Here is a 22,781-nt window from a genome sequence, read left to right as displayed (position 1 = left end):
GTGCTTTCATTTAAGTTTAATATGCCTCTCAAATGAAATACCAACCCAACTGCTTCATTTAGCAAAAATTCAGTGTGTTAAATTCTACAAACAAGACATTCTGACTCAGTGAGCAACGCTGAGGCAGAATACTAGAATAGAAAAAAATCAGTGTCTCATGGAGAAACAGAACCTTCAATTTAATTTACATTAAAAAATGTAGTCAGAATATAGGGTTTGGTCACATTCAAACGCATCAAAGATTTAGCTGCATCAAAGTAAGCTACTCAAGTTAATCCAACAATATAGTTAAATGAGTTCAAATACTGAAGTGGCATTCATATTTCTGCATGCTACAGATGGCACGTTTTAATGTCACATTATCTCAGACCAGTGAAAAAACTACCTGCTACCATTTGACTCATCATAATCCTTTAGCATTTGAGGTTCCCTTCAGACCATTCCGTAACCTTCTCACCTCCAACGGAAGAGCCACATTTTGACAAGTCTCTCTTCATAACTTTCTCATCCAGTGTAACTTCCTAGCGAATCTAAGCTGCACCTTTCCCATCACTTCTCTTCTTACTATGATGGGTTCTCCAATATTACATGTATGGCTTAAGGGACAAATTCAACATCACCTTTGTCTAAAAAAAACTTGCCGTACCTGTAACATCACCCTGAATGACCCACACATTTGCACAAATCCATTTAAGATGCATATACATTCACTACTTTCTTACAAAATATATTTTATGTATTGACCCATTAAGTTGCATTACCTTTCTGCTCACCCTGCTAGTTGCCTTTCACAATCCTTTCCCAGTTTGTCTCATCAGCAAATGTCAACATTGTTGCCAAATCCAGGCCATTATATGTACAGTAAACAATGACAGCCCCAATTTACAGTCTTTTGTATCATCATATCTTAGTATAAACTGGGGTTACCCCATTACATTCTAGTGCAAAGATTTCAATAGGTTCACAAACAATGTCATAAAGCAACAGCAATGTCATAGAGCTGGGGTGTATTTATAAAACATTTGACTATAAAACAAAGCATACTATTTTGTCCTCGTCAGTTAAGAAACTGTGCCCAGTTTAGGTCTCCTCACATTTTGGGTGAAATTAAGGTTCAGTAAAGCACATCTTTCTATAAAATAAAATACTTACACGGTACCAATAAAGTGGAGAGATAGGGAAAAGGGAAAAATAAACTAATTCAAGGTATTTTTGTAGGTCCAAGTCCTAAAACAGTCAGTTGGAGTGTAGTATACCAAAAAAAGCTATATTTTAAGCTGTGCACAAAGATTGATCAGACACAGAATTTAGATGCTGGAAGATTTTCAAAAGTATGTGATCAAGCCAGAATCAATCTGGGATTATATTCAAATATGGGATTTCAATCATAAACTTGGTCAATTGAGATTTGCAGATAAAATCTATTTTCACAAACGAGTGAAAGAAACTCAGAATATGTCTGAAGTTCACGGAGCCCTATTCCCTCACTAATTTATTTGTAACGTACAATTACAGATCTGAGATGGTGTGCCATAAAGCTACCCACACAGAGCAACCATATTTACTCAATGTATAATTCCCTCCAGTGTTAGACACATTAATCTCTCCATAAGAGAACTGGCTGTCCTTTAATAAGAGGTCAGATGTGCTGCATATCAGCTTAATTTTCTTACTTCTGATAGACTATCCAAGTCAGATATTGGTATAACATACAATCCCAACAAAACAAGTTTGCAATGATATAGAAAACCTGTACCACATGCCAACAAAAACACTGTCACACCATCATTCATTAATAGAGACTTCGACAGCCACTAAAAAGTTGCATTGCAATCTTTCCCAAGGGTCTCACATTCCCCACAGGTGTCAAAACCCCAACTGTCATTAGCAGAGATGACTTGGTGTAACCTTTTCCACCAGAAGTCTGATTTTCTTAGAAGAGTTCGTTTTTGGGGGTGAAATACAAGCAAGCAGCTAGAAGACAACTCTTCAAAATGATGCTAACTTTTACCCAGTCAAGATTCTTGCTGTCCAGGCTGAATAAAACAAGCCTGCTCTGAAAGTTCAAATGATATCTTACAGCATGATAATCTGTCTTTAATAAAGCTGTCATTTAATGAAGATTAGGGAGGAGGCCCAGCTAGCAACAGACCTACCTGGTTGAAGGCTTAAATGATCAAGGAACATTCCTTTTTCCAAGCCTACATATAAAAATCACTCCAGATCAGGAATATAAGCAGTTATTACAACAGGCACTTTAATGTCCTGGCTATTCAGGCATTGTGCATGACAGAATTACACAAGCTGATCATGTTTAATTCTGAAGAAAATAGTACATCTAGGAATGTCTGGAATCCCCTCCATTTTTTCTGTGCAAGAAAACATCTTTCTTCCATGCAAAACTGACTAGTAAAGAATGAGAGTGTCACAGGCAAATTCAATTTTGGATAAATGACAGTAGATATGCAAGATCTGTACTTAGAGGATCTTTTACTTTGCAGTATAAATACGCAATGCATTTTCTCATTTTTTTCAGTACTATATTCAGGTATCACAAGTTGTGCAAGTGCGGATAAAAAGTCACGCAGTTGTAATACATCTGACGCAAGAGGAAGATTATAACAAAATAAAAACTGCATGTTCTAAACTGACTTGAGTAGCTTACAGGGGTACAATATTCATAAACAATGGAAATGACTTTGTTTTTTATAAACATGCAATAATATTAAACAAGAAAAACCACTTGAAGTCATTACATGGATGCCAAATAAAACCAAAAAGCAAACTTTTAATTCCTAGTTTTCAGCGTTTATAGTAGGTTTGGTTTCAAACACATTTTAATTTGTTGAAGCTAGAATTGTTTTGTATAAACAATTAAATCTGGGAGAGACATGGGTGCACTATTTCTAAATTTTGACATTTGATGTCTCATTATTTAATCTTAAGCTCCCAAACATCTATTGCTCAAACAAATTGATAATCATACTGAATTTGCCGAAGTCAAATACAATTGTTGCAAAAGAGCTGAAGCGTCACTCTAGCCAAGTAGATAACCGAACAAAGTTCACCAAAAACGAGACTTCACCAAATTTATCTCTAAGCTACATGTACTTTTTTTTCAGAAACCAAGTAGACATACAAATCCATAACGAAGTACAATTTTTGAAAAATGCTAATTACTTTCTACTAGGTGAATTGCATTAAAATTAAGTAAACTGTAACATTTATATTCCAAACCAAGTTTTGTACAAAATGTATTCTTCTTCAATAGCGCGGTAAGTGGGACCCCCTCCCTGCCAAATTTTATGTCTCGATATTGATATTACATGCTAGTTGTAAGGTAACACTCCAACTGTTTGTTCCATCCCATAGATTATGCAATTGGAGATATTGGGCAGGGTGAGTCAATCCATAATGAACCAAGAACCCAAATAGAGACTACCTGCACAGAGATACCTTAATCCGATCTAGACTTAAAAATCTGCACCAGCATTTTCTTTTTTGCATATCTAATAAAATAATACAGCCACACAGTGTTTTGCAAATTAGTCTGATTTTGCTTTAAAGAGAAAAATCTTCCAGGGCTTTGTAGCTATTTTGATGCAAAAATCACAATAGTGCACCACAGGAAAGCAATAAAATGTTTGTAACAAACACCAAAATAAATGAAACATTAGATTATGTAAAGTTCTGCTGGCTTGGTTAGAATTGCTATTTAAAAAACACAACATAATAATTATTACGATACAGCTTGGGTAACAAATCTCATCCAGGCATTCGTGTCCCCTGTGAACTGGAAGAGTTTTATGTGAAATGAGATAGACGCAATCCAGCTTGTAAACTGTTAGCAAACAGGAAAGGTCTGGATGAATAAAACCATCCCGCTCTAAGTTTTACCCCTCCAGGAGCATTAAATTGAGGTATGCCACAAACATTTTCTCAGCTTCAGTGATATCAATCACTATCACAATAGATACTATGCTTTACATTCCAGAGCAGACTCACCCTGCCCAATATCTCCAATTGCATAATCTATGGGATGGAACAAACAGTTGGAGTGTTACCTTACAACGAGCATGTAATATCAACATCGAGGCATAACATTTGGCAGGGAGGGGGTCCCATTCACCGCGCTATTGAAGAATAATGCATTTTGTACAAAAATTAGTTGGAATACAAATGTTACAATTTACTACTAATTTTTAATGCAATTCACCTAGTAGAAAGTAATTAGTATTTTTTTTAAATTGAACTTTTAAGTATTCGACATAGACATGGTGGACTGAAGGGCCTGTTTCTGTGCTATGACTCTATTGCCATGTATAATATTGATAGTTACCAGCTTGCTTAAAAACTTTTGAAAACCATTTAATCAAATGCGTTTATTTGACTGATCTCACCCACTACCTTAAAAATCATCTAGTATGAACCCTTGTATTATGGGAGCAAGGTCCCTAAAAGAACATCTTGTAGCTACCTGACCTAGAGCAATGACCTCAGTAGAACAGGGTTGTCAAAGAAAGGAAGCAAGATAAAACTAAATAAAGTTATCCACCAAACGAACAAAACAAAGTCATTTATAAGCATTATAGTGTGCACCTGTGATGTTGTCAGACACCATTATCAATAGTAAATGCATTTCAAAACTCCACCGTTCTCTAATTATTCTTAATCCATTTTTTGGACCAATTAAGAGCCAGGATCATATTGTAAGAAATGATAATAGTTTACAAATTTTTTGTTAATATGGCGCAACGTGGAGAGCTGTTAAACAGGCTAAATTTTGCAAGACTTTCTGACCCATATAGTCTTCTCTTTCGCCTTCACTGGGAAGGTGGCACATTCTCACACCCTCTTTCCACGCTGCTTATGAATCCCTTCATACCACGTCCTCACTTTCATTATTAGTTTTTCCTGAGTTCAAGCGCAGAATTGTTGCCTGTATTTCAACAAGCTGGTGATACAGGGAATGATTGCCTGGGAGAGAGGATAATGGGGCAGAAGGGTTTCAGTCCATCTTCCTCATTCTCAAAGTAGTTAGCTTTGCCTGTACTGTTCTTCCTCCTCAATCATCATCACCTTCCTCCACTTTCTCTCCCCACCCCATTGCTATGTTGAATCGGTAGGGAAGAAAGGTAGAAGCTAAGATTAGATACGCAACACCCTTGGGAGAGTAGGATGTGGAAAGCTTCCATTTATGATTCACATAGATACCAAGGTATGTCATTGTTACACCAAACTAGCACCAGCAATATGCTGCTCACGTCAACATATTTGGCAACAGCAGATTGCCTCCACAGAAGGTTTGTTGCCTGTTTCTTGTGGGGCAGTAACAAGCTTCTCATAAGCATGTGAAAAATGCATCTGCTGCAGTGGATGAGTGTTTTAGGACTTTGCATGCAAATAGCTTCAGCCAGAAGTGCCAAGTGGACGATCCATCTTGTTCTCCTCCCGAGGTCCCCACTAAAACGGATACCAGGCTTGAGCTAATTCCGGAGATGGAAGATTAATTTATGAAGAAAGGCTGAGCAAGTTGCATCTATACTCACTGTTGTTTAGGAGAGGTGATCTTATTGAAACATAAGATTTTGAGGGAGCTTAACAGGATACAAGCTAGGAGGGTGTTTCTCTAGTTGGGGAAACTAGAACTAGGGGACACAGTTTAGAAAGGTCTCCCATTTAAAGCAGAGATGAGAAATAATTTCTTCTCTCAAAGGGCCAAAGAGAACTCTCTTCCATAGAGAGCAGTGGAGGCTGGGTCATTGAGTATAGACAAGGCTGAGTTAGCCAGATTTTGATCAGCAAAGGAGTTCAAGGGTCATGGGGTGTACAGGTAGGAAAGGAAGTTGAGGGCACTATCAGATCAGCTATGATTCTATCGAATGGCGTAGCAGGCTCAATGGATCAAGTAGCCTACCCCTACTCCTATTTCTTATGATCAATCCAGCACACTCCCCAAGAGACAAATTAACAGCTAAATGCACTGAGAACTAAGGCATTATGTCCTGACAACTTCCCAAATGTAGTATTGCAACTTGTCCTTGGAACTAGTCACGTCTCTAAGTTGTTCCTAGTACAGCTTCTTCTTCAGGTGCCAAGTTTTACCATGTCTGCAATCGTGGCTCTCCAACACTACGCTTGATAGCAGCCACAATCTTGGCGTTGTGCTCAAGTCTTATACCTGTCCTGTGAAACTGTCAGTGCTTTCCCCCTTTATCTTCCTTTTACTCTGCTACCCTCAATTTTACCAGTTACTACCAGGTGTTCTAGATTCTCTTTCCTCAGTACTTGCCCAAATAATTATAGTTGCCCCCTGACATCTGCAAAGGTTCTGTGTAACTGCTCTCCTCAAAACATTATTTGTGCACATTATCCAACTAATCCTCATCATATGTCTCAGAAACCACATCCTTACATCGACAACACTGAAATCTATACAAAGTGGAAGGTTGCCTAGGTATTTACTGCCCACAAAAAGCAAGACAAAATCCAATCCAGCCTTTTACCAACTCAAACTTACTCTCAATCAGTAAAGTGATGCAAGGTGTCATCAATAGTGCCATCAAGCAGAATTTACTTCATACTAACCTGCTCAGCAATGCTCAATTTGGGCTCCACTGGATTCAGTGAGCTCAAAACAAATTACAGGTTAGGTCCAAATATGGACAAAAGAGGTGACTTCCTGGGGCGGATTGACTGGCTGGACATCTAGGCAACATATGACCAAGCATGGCATCAAGAAGCCCGAGCAAGATTGAAGCCAATCATTTCAGTCAGGATCTACAAAGGGCTGCAAAAGACATTCACAATATTGGTTCCAGAGATGAGGCAACTTTAGCTACATGGTTAGGCTGAATAAATTGGGGTTGCTCGTCTTGGTGCAAAGAAGGAGATTTGATAGATGTATGCAAGATTATGACAGTTTGGATAAGGTAGACAATGAAAAACTGTTGCCATTTGCTAACAGGTTCAAGGGCGAGCGAATACGAATATAAGATTTTGGACAAGAGATACAAGGAAAAATTTTTGTTTTTTTACACATCAAGTGGTAATGACCTGCCAACAAGAGCTGTGTATCAATGATTTCAGAAGGAAATTGGATAAGCATGGGGGAAAATAAACTTGCAGAGCTTTGGGACTGACTGAACTGTTCTACAGAAAGGTGGCATGGACTTGAATGGACTAAATGGCCACTTCATGTACCATAATGACTATGATTCTGAATGTAATAGTTGAGGCGAACAGTACATGTATTTAAGGGAAAGTTAGATACATACACAAGGAGAAAGCGATAGCATGGTATATTGAAGGTGCTGGATGAAGAGGACTGGAAGGAGACTCATGTGCAACAGAGGTCAGTTGGGCCAAAAAACCTATTTCTGTGCTATGGAATGTAACATTCTTTGTTGACATAATAATCAGAGTACCACTCTTGTACACAATTTACAGTGGAGGGGTGCTTTTGAAAATTAGTCACCCCTTCCAGCCAAAGTGTTTCTGGCATAGGAATCGACACTTCCCAGCAACCATCTAAAATCTATTTAGCAAGGATGATGGGCAAAAAAGTAGGAAAAAATGTACATCACCACCAGGTATGTACATGTACCTTTAGAAAAATGTTGATTATAGGCTCCCAAGTTAATGTAAGAGCCACTATTCCAATGAATGATCAGACCTCCAGCTCAGCAGCAGTACAAAATAGAAGAGCCGGCCTGTATTAGTCACAGTTTCTGGCTTTCCTTTTGTTGCTGCTGCAGTTTCTCGACACGAGCAGAAGTCAAAAACCATACATGCACTTCCGACTCACCTGAGGGACAGTTTCCCCTCAAAAGAGCCTTTTCTGATTAGTGATGTATGAAGAAATGAACAGGAGCCAAACTATGCGATCATTCACCTCCTACACTACTCTAAATAAAGCATATTTTACACAAACAGGAAAACAAAACATCCCTTCTTGAAATCACAGATCAGGTTCCAAGTGAGGGGACCAATTGATCTTGGAGGCCAAAAATGCAGGTAGAGCTGCAGATATTCTAAAAACACATTATACACAATATCCAATTCCACATGAGGGTTACATATTATTTGGGTAACATTATTTCGTTGCCCCCCTCAGGATAGCTGATCAGATTTATTAATAATCCAATCAAGGTATGTTAACTGCAATGTTCAAAATTAGAGATAACAAATTAGATTAGATACAAGATGAGAAAGATGTCCAATCTGTGGCTGATTTAATCAAATAATCCATTATTTCCTCAATTCTGAACCGTAAAGCCTTTTGCCACCGAAAACTCAACTAACGCTTTTGATGATTTTGCCACAAATCTGCATTGTGCAGATAGGAGGGTCAGATGAGAAGATAAATCTTGCTCTCAATTTTGAGTTTAAAAAATATTTCATGGATATGGGCATCGCTGGAAAGGCCTGCATTTATTGCCCATCCCTAATTGGCCTTAAACTGAGTGGATTGCAAGGCCATTTCAAAGGGCAGTTAAGAGCTAATCACATTGCTGTGGGTTTAGAGTCACCTGTAGGCCAGACCAGGGTACGGGTGGCAAATTCCCTTCATAAAAGGGTAGTGAACAAGAAGAGTTTTACGACAATTGATGATAGTATCAGTAATGGTAACGATAAAACTAACTTTCGGTTCCAGATTTATTCATCGAAATCAAATTCCACCAGCTGCCCTGGTGGGATTTGAACCCATGTTCTCAGAACATTAGCCTTTGTCCCTGGATTAGTATTCTAGTAGCATTACCACTATCTCTCCAAGTACAAGTCACCAAACCAGGTCTCATTTCTCCAAAAAAGACAAGACTACACTTGTTCATCTCACATAATATTATGCAAAATATTTCTAAAACAAAAACACAATTAATCTGCCAAATTCAACTAGCTTGAGAATCAGTTCTGATCAAGTATCTACACTGAAACATTAACCTGCCTTCCATATTTCAATAACTTATAACATTTATATAGCTCCCTTAATGTAATAAAACATTGCCAAGACTTTTCACAAGAGAATGAAAAAATGAGACAGAGCCACAAGATATTAGGTCAGACGATCAAAAAGCTTGGATAAAGAAATAGGTTTTAAGAAGTATCTTAAAAGAGGAAAATGAGGTAGCAAGACAGAGGTGTAGAAAGGGTATTCTGAAGCTTAAGGTCCAAACAACAGAAGGCACAGCCAGCAATGGAAGAGTCTCTAAAATCAGGGATACTCAATAAACCAGAATCAGAGGTGAAGAGATCTGAATATTGAGAAACTGGAGGAACTTGCAGAAAAAGGGGGAAGGCCATGGAACAATATGAAAACAAGGATGAGAATATCAAAATCTAGATCCTGCTTTGCCAGAAGCGAAAGATGGTCACCAAGCACAGGAACAATAGGGGAATTGAACTTGGTGCATGTTAAAACGTGGGCAGAGTTTGGGCTGACCTCACATTTACAGGACACAGAATATGGGAGAATAGGAGACCAGCCAGTAGTGTGTTGGAATAATAAAGTCTTGAGCAACTATGGTAATATAAACAGGGCCTAGTTTTAAGGCTGATAAAATTGGATATCCTAAATTAAAGAATTGGGCATATTAAAATCAAACACAGTCAAACCTCGGGCAGGCCAATTGTACAAATACACAAACATGTCTGGGCCTGACCCATCACCAACCCATCAAAGGTCGTTGCACTCTACTGATACTTAGCAGGAGATCATTGCACCTCACTGAAATGCACCGGCCTATTGTTAGAAGCCCAGATCAGGCCAGACTTTCTGTCACCGAAAGTTCCTGCAGTTAAATGTAAGCAACAGCATGGAGATGGACACCTGGGGACGGACCCTGGTGTCCTGTCAGGCAGACATCAAGAAACCAACTGGGTATTGGAACCCCCTCCTGGGACCTCATTGGTCAGAAGCCAGAGAAGTTTCTGGAAAGGCAAGCAGGCAGGGGGATAAAGGAACACATTTTCAGACACACCAGCAGCAAAGACTCGACGAGGGAAGCGGCCTTGACCATTTGGAAGACTGATCAGAGAAGGAAGGAAGGAAGAAGCTGCCATTGAGACTCACCTTCGTGACGACGGACCAGAGGGACTCAGAGAATCAAGCCTGCAGTTCAACAAAACCATCTTTGCAGGTAGTATACTTGAATCTGGGGTATCCTCTTGTTTTATTTGGGTAATTTAAGGGTTAAACAGTGTTATTAATAAACTTGTTGAACCTTTACTTGTGTTTGTCCTTTGTCCATCTTGCAAATAAGGACACCGGGGGTAAAACCTTGGAGTAAGCAAACTGTTCGGAAGTATCTGAGAATTAACAAGTACAACATCTGGCACCCAGACGGTCCTTCGATAAGAAGTGATACGTTGCTCCGAAGTCAAACCTTCAACCACGGTATTCTCCAACACTCCGTCTGAGCCTGAATTAAGAAGGCAGCTGCCCCACGTGACGGCTAGTCTTGAGTGAGTGAAGGACTAATACAGATTCGACCAGTAAATTGGGCCATAAACCCGGTGTCTGTAACACAAGGTGGACAAACTGTGTAGTTAGAACTAGAACAGTCTAGGGAATTTGGGTAAAATCTACGGGAGGGAATTTAGTGAAAACCGTACCCCGATCCCTTACCTATACTCAAGTGATGAATCCTAAAAGGAAATAATTATGGCCAGTCATGCTGAATGGGAGGAAGTCCTCCATTCATATCTGAACCATAAGTGGCCCAAATGGGTGCAGTGGGGTGACGCGCCGAAACTGGATCTGGGATCTGAGGGAGAGAATTGTTGGAGTCGTGCCCATAAGGAAGTGGGTAAAAGGGCTCCCAAGCTTAGGAAGGCGATTGCAATCGCCAGTTGTCGAGAACAGCTCCTTGGTAGAGAAGCGGAAATTATCCAGGTTAAACGGGACAGAGAGGCCCAGGTAACCCAACTAAAGCAGGACTTAATGAGTGCTACCACGCGCATACAACAATTGGAAGCGGAGGTAGACACACGAGGGGAAAGGAACCAAATCAATATGATACACGAACCAATTCCAGGCTCAATGTGATAAAGCCTGCCAAAAGGCACAGCGTGCTGTCAGTGAGAGAGAGGCTGCGCTGCAACAGGTAGAGGAAGTTAAACGTAAATGCAGCGACCTGCAGGCTGCAGTAAAAGTTTTGCACCAAGCATGAAAAGCAAATACAGCCCGCGCAACAAACCACTCCAAATGCCTGCGTGAGATTGCAGATTTAAAATCACAACTAGCCATAAAAAGGGGTGTAATGTGTGCATACACGACCGAAACAGGGGATAGTGACCCAGGAGTAGAGTGGGGGAATTTAGAAAAGGATGCCTGCCATTATGCAACAGCTAGCGTCACTGCCGACTGGGGACCCCCACTTCCGTTCCCGGTGATGGAACCAACGGCACCACCTAATCTGGCCCCCATCCTAGAAAACTCAGTCTCAGCCCCTAGTCCAATTCCCATTCCGATAAGTCCAGTCACTAATTCGGTTCCCGTACCAATGAATCCGGTCACCACCCAACGACAGGACAGACAGAACCACAATGTGACTTATGTAACTCCATACACCATGACACAGCTCACTGACATAGCTAAAGCGATTGGAGTATTCGAACCCTCCGGGGATCCACATGCACTCTTTGACCAGGTCACCCAATATCGTGTTTTAAACAGCCTAGACGAGGCAGAAGAGGTTAAACTTATTTTGCTATGTTTAAGTCCTGCCATCCGTTCCGCCCTACCCGAACCCCAAAACGTGGCCGGGGGAACCCTACCAGAAATGAAGGCAGCCGTTCTGGCCGCCATAGTCTACAATAGGGATGACCCAGTACTAGGCTTAAACAACTGCCAACAAAAGCGAGGGGAACACCCGACGGCCTATGCTGGCCGACTATGGAACCAATTTGTTGCGGTTTTCGGCCAATTAAATAGAGTTCAATTAAACTCTCACCACCGGTCCACATGGATCCGGACCCTGATAGCACATGCCACTGAGGGGAGTCGGAAAGCCTGTGACAATTTTGACCCTGATAATACACACACAGAAGCCTGGGCCATCCCCAAAATGAATTGCGTGTGGGAACGGGAAGTCAGACAGACACGCCCAAGCCCACAAAACACGGAAAGATGAACCCAATCCACACAGACCCGGCCCCAGTTTGGCGTAACGAAGAGGGAGGTGGAAACAGGGGACTGGGAAACTCACCCCCATATACCCGTGCCAATCATCGAGACAGAAAACCGCAGCCCTGCGCAGAACCCAGATATATTCTCAACCCCAGGTACAGGGAACAAGATAAAACCAACCCCTGATATGCACCCCCACAGGAACAGTGTTATAACTGTGGGCAATCTAACCATTTTGCCCGGGACTGTAGGGCACCACCAATTTCAGGGGACCAGCAAACCCCGCACACCCATACACTATTGCTGATCGCCGACACAGGGAACCACAAGGCCGCACAGGACATAGGCCCAACCCCTGACACCGAGAACGATGTAGAGCTGAGCCCAGAGGCCCACGCCCACAAGTACAGTGTTATACCTGCGGACAACCCAACCATTTCGCCCAGAACTGTAGGGCACCACCCAACTACCCCACACGACCATCTCAGCAGTTCCCCGACAATGGACCCCGACCCATGCCCCTTGAAGGACCGGCCCAACAAGCAGCTATAACCCCCACCCTGTATCCCCAGGACCAGCACACGCACCCTCGGTTCCTGCCCCAATTTACAGAGCTTCAGGAATAAAACCCCGGCCCAGGGAACCCCGACGAAAAGGATGGGGAACGCCCCCGGTACCGGGACTCCCAGAACCATTTGACCCGGCGCTCACTACCAGAGGTGGTAATGCAGTGGGTGTCTGGCAGCCAGAGCCCACCCATATATGTTCCCTCCACTAAGAAAGAATCAGGACATCAGCGTCCAGATTGTAAATAGCTTTATCCGTCCACTCCATGCATCACCCAATTGAAAAGGGCTTATCTGCCCACATTATACTGCGTCATAATCTTCCGACACACCACAGTTTGGTTGTGGGATGAAGAATCTAATGTTATACTGTGCCATAGTCCTCCAACAACAAGGACACATGCTACATACCCAACATTTTATTTTCACGCACTGCAAACGTCTTACCCCACTCAACCCCATTAAACACTGATTGCCGACCAACTCTTCGTATGACTCTATTGGACCTTTATTATTCATTTACTTATTTCTTTGGTTTTTTTCCAAAAAAAAGAGGGGAGTCATACGGCAATCTTGTAATGAAATGGAAAAGAGAATCAGGTATTGATAAGAATTAACAGGTGCTACCTTGTTCTCCCCCAGAATGAACTACATACTTCTCTGCTATCTGGGACTCCTCGTCTCAGACCGAACCACAGACACCACTTCAACCAAAGACCAGCCTACGATACCCCGGATATATGTGGTTCACCCCACCATGCAGGCAAATGTGAGGATGGCATCCTATGGGTACACCCCAATAAGAGTATCACCTATGGGTGTAATAACCACAGAGTGGTGTACAGGAAAGATAATGGGAGCTCTGATTACTGCTCCCCAAGGACGACCCTCACTAGTGATTGGTGGGCGTACACTAACCATGGGTGCATGGAGCTAGCCTGTCTAGCCCATGGCCCAGAAAAAGGGCTGGAATTAGGAAAGAAGTGCCCTAGTAAGGTTATTCAGAACGAGTATATTTACTATGAAATTAAGAATGGGTTATGACCAACTGTTAACATACCCATCCCCACTTGTCCCGAAACCACCCCAGGGCCCCAAAATGGGTTGATACTAAAACATACAGGGAAAATATTATTCGACAACACACACTACGAATTGGTACCAGTAGTGGTAGATTTAGCTAGAACACAATTACCAGACTGGTGTCCGTCCCCACTTAAAAAATTGTACCTCCAGTTGACCCAGAGGCTAAGCCGAAAGACTGGGACACACGCGGGGGAAGAGACGCCCAGGTCAAAGGGGCGCAAGAGGAGGGAAATCCTGAATGATCTGCCGACTGCATACGGAGCGGGGGTATCCACCATTAATGCACTGGATCTGGCTGATTTGGATAATAAGCTCAGAGTCCTAACCCGACAAGTTAAACAGACCTTGGACAGCTTAAATGAAAATGCTCGGCAAGATGCCGAGGGAGATTTGGCTGAGAACAGGGCGAGTAGCCTTATGGTTACTGTACTAGAAGGACATGCCCAAACTATTAATCAGATCGCCCAAGAGAGGGTGGAAAATGATGCCAGGCAACAGAACCAAACCCTATGTAGCATCTATGGGCAATGGATGGTCGAGCAGTTAAGAGAGAATCTCGACCAGGTTAGCAGGGGGAAAGTTCCGTCCTGGATCAGTGATGAACAGATTGAACACCTGTACCGAGGAAAAAGACACCCCAATGTCACTAACTGCCAATTACAGCAACTGACCAAGGTCTGGTCTAACGATAGTTGTAGAGGAACCCCGGGGACTGCACTAGGAATGGTGTTGGGGATCCCAGTAATTTTAAAAGATATGGTCAGGTTGAGATTTTTTGAAGCTGAAAATATAGGGATCGTTAAAGGAGGGATGTGGTTGGAATACCAGGGGACTCTACCGTTTGTGGTTGAGAAAGGAGGGAAGTTCAGTCACCAGTCTGGAGAAATGTGAACACACAGACAAAACGATCGTGTGCCCATATCCGGTGTATGAAAACGAACATGCCCTGTGTGGATTCAGAACAACCACTTACCTAAATTGTACACTGGAAATTTGAAATTTGGAACAGGATGTCACCCGGGTGGCTTACAGGGGGGAGGGAGAATATCGTGTTACAATCTCGCTAGAAAATTACCAGTATGGGGATCCACAACACTACCTTTTGCATTAAACCACAGATTCCCGCTAGGATAGGATTAATTGAGATGGTAGACATACACAGAGAGAAAACACTAACAAATGCTAGCGAGAAATTGAGACAAAGCCTGTGAGACTATTTTGAAAAAATTGATACTGGGATAACACTTTTCCCCAAAAAACTTCAACAAATTCGGACACAATTGATCACAGCACACAAGACCTTTGTCAAAGTGGTGCAACAAACAGGGGAAATAGAAAAGAACATTAGTGAAATTAGAGTCACTACATGGTGGGAGGACCTCTGGGATTGGGGTTCAAATGTCCAAATCCACCCATGTGTCCGCATTCTGTCACACCTGGCCGTAATAGGAATCCTACTTATGGCAGTGTACCTAACCATCCTCACATTCAAATTCGCCCGATGGAAGAAGGAATTTCTGCAAAACTTGGACTCGGCAAGGGCCATCAGACATCGGGAGAGGCTCTACAATCAAGAGCCTTGATACTCTCCCATCTATATTTAATATGTATAGTCACTTGTCATTTTGTACTGTTTATTGTTTTGTATATACCCGATTGATGTATTGTTTCTTTTTTAAAAAATTATTTTACTTAATTTAAATTTGTTGGTACTATTGTGGGTTAGGGATGATACTATCGACCCCAGATTCGGAGTACTTGCTTGTTGAGATGGTTTGGTAAGAATTGTGTGATCCGGTTCGCTGACGCTCATGGGATCAAGAGGAGGGAATGTGGTAATATAAACAGGGCCTAGTTTTAAGGCTGATAAAATTGGATATCCTAAATTAAAGAATTGGGCATATTAAAATCAAACAGTCAAACCTCGGGCAGGCCAATTGTACAAATACACAAACATGTCTGGGCCTGACCCATCAACCACCCATCAAAGGTCGTTGCACTCTACTGATACTTAGCAGGAGATCATTGCACCTCACTGAAATGCACCGGCCTATTGTTAGAAGCCCAGATCAGGCCAGACTTTGTCACCGAAAGTTCCTGCCGTTACATGTAAGCAACAGCATGGAGATGGACACCTGGGGATGGACCCTGGTGTCCTGTCAGACAGACATCAAGAAACCCACTGGGTATTGGAACCCCCTCCTGGGACCTCATTGGTCAGAAGCCAGAGAAGTTTCTGGAAAGGCAAGCAGGCAGGGGGATAAAGGAACACATTTTCAGACACACCAGCAGCAAAGACTCGACGAGGGAGGTGGCCTTGACCATTCGGAAGACTGACCAGAGAAGGAAGGAAGAAGCTGCCAACGAGAGTCACCTTCGTCACGACAGACCAGAGGGACTCAGAGAATCGAGCCTGCAGTTCAACCAAACCATCTTTGCGGGTAGTATACTTGAATCTGGGGTATCCTCTTGTTTTATGTGGGTAATTTAAGGGTTAATATGGTGTTATTAATAAACTTGTTGAACCTTTACTTGTGTTTGTCCTTTGTCCATCTTGCAAATAAGAACACCGGGGTAAAACCTTGGAGTAAGCAAACTGGTCGAAAGTATCTGAGAATTAACAGGTACAACACAACAAATGCATGAATGAGGCTTTCAGCACGAAACATTACAGAGGTGGAAATAGGCAATCTTAGTGACAGCAAGAATATAAAGTCATAAGCTTATTGTTGGGTCAAATGTGACCCCAAGTTTGCAAACAGACTGACTTAATCTCAGACTGTTTCCAGGGAGAGGGATGGAGTTGGTAACTAGGAAACGGAGTTTGGAATGGGGTCCAAAAACAATGGCTTCAGTCTTCCCAACATTTAATTGGAGGAAATATCTACACATCCAGTTCTGGATGTTGGATAAGCAGTCTGATGGTGTAGCAACAGTAGAAGTCAAGATGTGGTGCTGTCAGTGAGATAGAGCTGGGTGTCATCAGCGTACATGTGAAACCTAATGCTGTGCTTTCTGATGACATCACTGAGTAGCAGCATGTAGATGAGAAACAGATACTAATTAAAGGATCTACCGTGCATTCCTAAAATTTTCCGTTTCAATTCTGCTCTAGATTTCCCTCCCCCCCTTTCTTTTTCCCAACATTTATTTTTTGTTGAGCATTACAATTATAATTGGGGAGTTCTAAAAACTAGTTCAGGTTCCCTGGATAAAGGTTTGGTATACTACAAGCTATCAAAATGCAAAATTTAAAATAATCCACAGGACAACCTAGTTAAATGCACCAAAGTGGTAAAACTGTGTCCACAATTCACAACACATCTCCAACCTTACCCATGTCTTTATAAAAGTGTGTAGTTACTTTATGGAGTGCATGAAGATAACTTGATACTATTCAATAAGTGAGAAATGCAACTAACTGTCAGCAACAAATTGCGTTAAAGAATAGTATGCACCAAGGGATGCAAGTTAAACAAGTGCAATCAGAAAAATTGGGAGTGGTATCAGATATAAAAATCAATTAAGAAAGCACATTCATGGATCTAAAGTTTGCAGACAGTATAAAAGACATGCAAGATAGCACATGATATCTGTGGTGGACGTTTGCTGAAATTGCAATCAATTCAGTTCCCAAAACCACCTTAGTAAAACTAAAACCGCAAATTTGTACACGAGTGTGTTTTGGGTTTGCTGTACTCTTTAGAGAGAAACAACAGTCGTTACATGCATTTTATTCCCTGCGTGTTATAAAGCCCAATAACTGCAGGTTGACCAGGTAAAAAAGCTTGCTTTGGGATGCACTGTGTTTAGAACATGAAATATATACTGCAATTGACTGTTTCATCGCCCCCTACTACCCTTAAAGTAGCTATTGTAACCTTTTCTTTCAAATCATCTAGTAATTAAAATTACACAAATACTAAACTCCTAACTCATTCTATTTACATTATTTCAAGTTATTAGATAATTCAGTTCTTTAGTACGCAGTGATCATTTTGAATTATCAGATACTCACTAGAATCCCCATACAATACAGTACTAATGTACATTATCTTTCCCCCACTGCACCTCATCCAAGAAAGAAAAAAGGGTTTTCCAGCATTGTGCATGTTTTGAATCAGCAACAGATCAGTCAAGAGTAAAAGTAATGTCAGGGACAGATTCCCCATTTTAAATTAGATTAGAAAAACACAAGTTTGGAAAGGTAAGTGGGCCAATAAGTGTACAACTGACATAGTTGCCCTGAAAACATTCAATTCCTGGATGAAATCGGGAGTAACAACATCAAATGGATGAAAAGGAAATCAATTGAGAACATCTCTTCAGATACTTCTACAAAGTCAACTGTACAACAAACATGCAGTTTAAAACAGGAGGTGGTCATCCAAGTAAAGATGTTCTCTCACAAAAGAAATCCAAAAATAGATTTGAACAATATTGTTATAACTGTATCACAGGTTTCAGCACACCAAAAACTTCATACCTGCACAAATATATTCCCATAAATCCTTTCCAGCTCAATAATTATACTAACTTTTGAAGCTTAAGTTGGATATTCTGCCAAAACTGACTGCAAAGTAAAGTACAGCAAGACACTTCCCGAGGGCCTCAATCCACTTCGTTTCAATGTCAGGTCAGTCCAGACTCCAGGTCCCCTCACTATAAATTCATCAGTGCAAAGTAAAACTATTGTGCGCCAATATTGCAGCTTTATTGCAAATGGCCCCCAAAATAGTTAGTGTCTTCTATGGATCATATTTTTGAAACTACAAGGAATGACCTGCAATAGAACACAAGATGCATTTCACCCAAACAAACCTCATAGGCTACAGTGTACACACATATTATGTAAAAAGTTCAATACCATCATGAAAATTTCTGTAAACCACAGGAATATATCTGATCACCTACATACAACATTAAAAAATGAAATCTGCCTGTTTTAGCAAGAGAATGCCCCTTTTATCCAAGATCTGCTTCTTTATAATGACCTTATTGCCAAGAGAAAATTTAAAGAATGTGACAAATCTCGTACATATTTTCATGTAAAAAGCCATGCTGTTATGTAATATGGATTTAGATTTCAATTCATCTTAGACGCGAGATTTGTTTTCTCCTAAACCTTTCCGTCCTTTTTCTCTGAAAAGTGCTTCTCCTTTTGGAGTTCTCTGTCCAAAGATAGGTCTGCCCACAGTACCACTATCTTCACCCATGGAAAGACAAGGTGGCAGGTCCTGATTCTACCCCAGCCACAACAGGGATCAAACACTATCCTGTTGGCATCAATCTGATCCATACTGGCCATGCAGCCAACCAATTTCCATGGAATCAGAGTTGCTGTGGCAACATACACTCTTACATGCATGTTGTAGCCTAGAACTATGGATTGAGATGGTTCAGGCTCCAACTTCTTTCCATCACGTGGCTGACCAGGGATCCTCCTCTTACTGTTTGACATTGCCATTTGTTGGAAGGAATTATAAATTGACACGCAACCCGTTTGGCTGTGAACATACCTTCCTTGGTCATCAGTTTTAAAATGAGACTTGAACCTGGAACTTCTTACTCAGAGGCAAACTGCTATCCACTACACTACAAGACCTCTTTTGACTAGGACTACTTATTGGAAACCAATAATTTTACGATCAACCCTTGGATCAATTATTGGAAATCAACCAGTACAATAAACTTCAGAAGACCCAGACCTTGGCAGAAAGGTATTATTCACTATTTGTAGGTGCAAGAAATTTTCAATTTGGAATGTCAATGGGAACTTGCTGCAAAACGAGCATTTATTTCTTGTAATGAATATTAAAATTATAAGCAAGAAACACATTTAATGTAGCAACTACAGTTGACTATTAGTGAGACCCAAGTTTTACAAAAAATCTGTCAACATGCTGTATTTGAAACTTCCTTCACAGTATAGTTTTGCAAATGTTATTGTAATACGCTTTAGATTAAATGCATTGGAGAATAAACTAACAAGTAACAAGTAAATTTCACCTCCCGAATAATGCACCAAGTTATCCATTGTGACATGTTTGCTGAATATGGCAAAGCATTATTCATTTTTTTCACATTTCCCCAACAGGAAAATTAGTTACATGCAGCATTAAAGCTTATGAAATTATTTAAGTGAAGATAAATAGCATGCTTTTCTGCTATTTCAATTAAAGAATTGGTGTTTGTGGTTTAAACACAGCAGTTAATCATTTTCCCAGAATACTATGTCAACTTTTCCTAAGTAATTGTTTCCTTCCAAAGTAATTAAATGCTCATATTTTGTCATGTTTGGAATATATCTCACAATATATGTGAATGGACATAATAGTTATGCAAAGCTTAAACCCAATTTCAACCAATGAAAAACTCCCACAATATCAGGCGTGCAGAACACTGAAAATTGTTTGTCCTAGTTCTATAATGCAGTTGTGTAACACGGTTTTACAAAAATATATTAAAATCATTCTGATGACTCAGCAGTTGCTATTACCTTTCAACAGTAAAGGGCTGTTTAACTTGCAATGCAATATTTTTAAATGTAATCTACTACTAACCAATACATTTAAAGAATCCATGGATTTTCTAACTGGTCAAAAATTGCACATTGGGACTTCACCTGTGGCTAACAATTTTAAATTCTTCCTTCCCTTTTAAATAACTATTATTCACACATCCTTATGCAAACCCAAAATGACTGCAAACAGAAGTGCTTTACCAAGAAACGTGACGAGGATTTGATCAAGCTGCTAAATATTTTAATAGATTAATTGGTGGATCCATTTATAGTATGAGGGTTTTTAAGTTTTTACAAAATTTGGAGGCCATTAGGTTTCGAAACCTTCTGTTTCAGATCGTAAGGATGGCTGCAGTTACCAAAAAGACAGTCTCCCTTTGATCTGACAATCCAAAATCTCCCCACGCTTTGCTGCGTTGTGCTTTCCATACTGTTTGATACCTTCCACTTACTGTAAAAAAATCTCATCAGTGACTGGCATTGCCAAAAATGGCAATGGAGTTCAGCCTGCTGGTTACGTTTTCAGAAACAATTTACTTAACCTCTCAGGATCATGTTGCAAATCAATATGTCAACCGCCAAAACTCGCACTGAAATAAGATCATGGACTCCCCAAGTCAAGCCCTGACCCTCTTCATCATCTCTCGCTGAGGGAGAGGGCACCACACAATGGAGTAAACATAACATGTTACAGCTCCACTAAAACCTCAGCTCCACTTTTTGTCACTTCATAACCAAGGGTCTGTGGAGCATGAAGATTTTAAAATATATCTGTAAACGTATTCTGAAGCGGTACCAGAGCCTGATTAAGTCCTGCCTTAAGATTTTGCCCGAGGGTTTGTGGCGTGTGCACCAACAAGACCAACCATTAGACAACCTCATCCTCATGTTAAATGTACCCGGGGCCTGGAGAGTAACCCGCCTGGGACCCGGCGTGCCACCGCTTCACACACACAAAAAAAAGAACAAACAAAAAAAATAACGAAATGAAACATTTCGAAAGACATCGGAGAAGACGGGCGAGAGTTGAAGCCGAGTGAGTGTGTGGAGCAAATTACCTTCTTTAGCCTTTACAGGTGCCGTGTTAGTCTGCAAAGCTCCCGGCGTTGGGGACGTGGAGAACTGGGACCAAGATGGCGTCCCCTCCAAACTTCCACCACTTCCACTGTTACTTTGGACACTCATCAAAGCTACTTTGAGACAAATAAAACATACACACACACACACACCAACTGTCAGCACCGACACAACGCCCAGTAACCCCCCCTCCCCAAAAAATAAAACCCCTCAAGTCAGCAGCAAACCACCTCAGCCAGACGAGAAAGTGGTTTTAATTTCCCCCCCCCTCCTCAGAAAAGCCCTCTTTAATGTCTCCACCTTCACTCACTCAGATATAAATGTATAATTCTCTCTCTCTCTTCTCCCCCCACCCCGTGACAAACGTTCACACACCTCTGCACTGCGTCTTCAAGTGGCCCCGTCACCTTCGCATCAGTTAAGCGTCACGCATCGTTTGTGCAAATACTATCGCGAGGTTCGTGCAACCTCAGCGGAGAGATGGAAATGGCAAAAAGCCACAATAATAATCATCAGAAATAATAATAATGATGATCAATGTTTGCGGCCTGACCTCCCCCCCACCCCACACTCCCCTCACCACTCTCAACCGGCGGCCGGCCTGACTCCCTCCCTCCCTCCGCCGGCAGCCGAGGTTGACTTTAAACTTTGGGAGTGTAAGAGTGAACCCTCCTCTCCCTCTCCCCTGGTTCTCTCCCCTCTGGCCCGGGGACAGCTCTCTCTCTCTCTCTCTAAGCTGCTGCGGCCGCCGCCACCGCTGATGCTGCTGCTGTTTGGGGAAACTTCTCTCTCATTGTCTCACCAAACGTCAATAACTCTCTGCTCCCTCCGCACATTCAAAGCTTCCACATTAAAGGGGCTCCGGCTTCCACTCAGCAAACGAGATATGTATTTTTTTTTTGCGACAATGTCGCGCCAAATTCCTCTGTATGGTTTCTCTTTAGGGGAAAATAAAGTAACTGAACCCAACCCCGCCCCGTTCACAGTTAGATGTCATGACGTGAACCTGGGCAACTCCAGTGTGATGTGTGTGTGTGTGGTAGCCTATTGAAAATTAATCTTCAGTAAATGCTGTCTTTTTTTCTGAGGGTGGCAGTTTATAGTCATCCCATTTTTCTTTCACCTGCAGTGATGTAAATTTCCATTTTTCCCTAGGAAAAAAAAGACAAACACTACTTCATCACTGCTGAATTAAGGATTTCAAGTACTGGGAAACTTGTACATTTTGCAATATTATTTCAAACTTTACTTAGTGTTTAGGAGCACTCAATAGCTTTGCTTTAACTCTCCCACGTGGTCTCAGACATTGCCCATTTTCAGGAGGAGCAGCTACCTAATGTAGAATCAGAGTTGTTACAGCACAGAAGGAGGCCATTCGGCCCATCATGACTGCGCTGAC

General features: G+C 41.5%; 1 protein-coding gene across 8 annotated transcripts in view; it reads right to left on the bottom strand.

Moving 5' to 3' along the window:
* tlk1a (tousled-like kinase 1a) overlaps positions 1-22,781 on the bottom strand; it is a 184,374-nt gene that overhangs the window by 148,924 nt on the left and 12,669 nt on the right. For 3 of the 8 annotated variants that reach the window (XR_013499538.1, XR_013499537.1, XM_078228365.1), the window contains exon 1: positions 21,364-21,774. The exons of 1 other annotated variant lie outside the window; for it this stretch is intronic. Coding sequence is in view for 2 of the 7 variants with exons in the window: in XM_078228365.1 (XP_078084491.1) it covers positions 21,364-21,490 (127 nt within the window). In the remaining 5 variants the exon portion in view is untranslated. Of the gene's footprint in view, positions 1-21,363; positions 21,823-22,781 lie in introns of those variants that run through there. 4 more of the 8 variants (XM_078228372.1, XM_078228367.1, XM_078228371.1 and 1 more) reach the window with 3 other exon arrangements.

This window comes from Mustelus asterias, chromosome 14, assembly GCF_964213995.1.
Source record: "Mustelus asterias chromosome 14, sMusAst1.hap1.1, whole genome shotgun sequence".
NCBI classification, from domain to species: domain Eukaryota; kingdom Metazoa; phylum Chordata; class Chondrichthyes; order Carcharhiniformes; family Triakidae; genus Mustelus; species Mustelus asterias.
The sequence above is the reverse complement of the archived record's forward strand: the minus strand, read 5'-3'. Positions and strand labels throughout refer to the sequence as shown.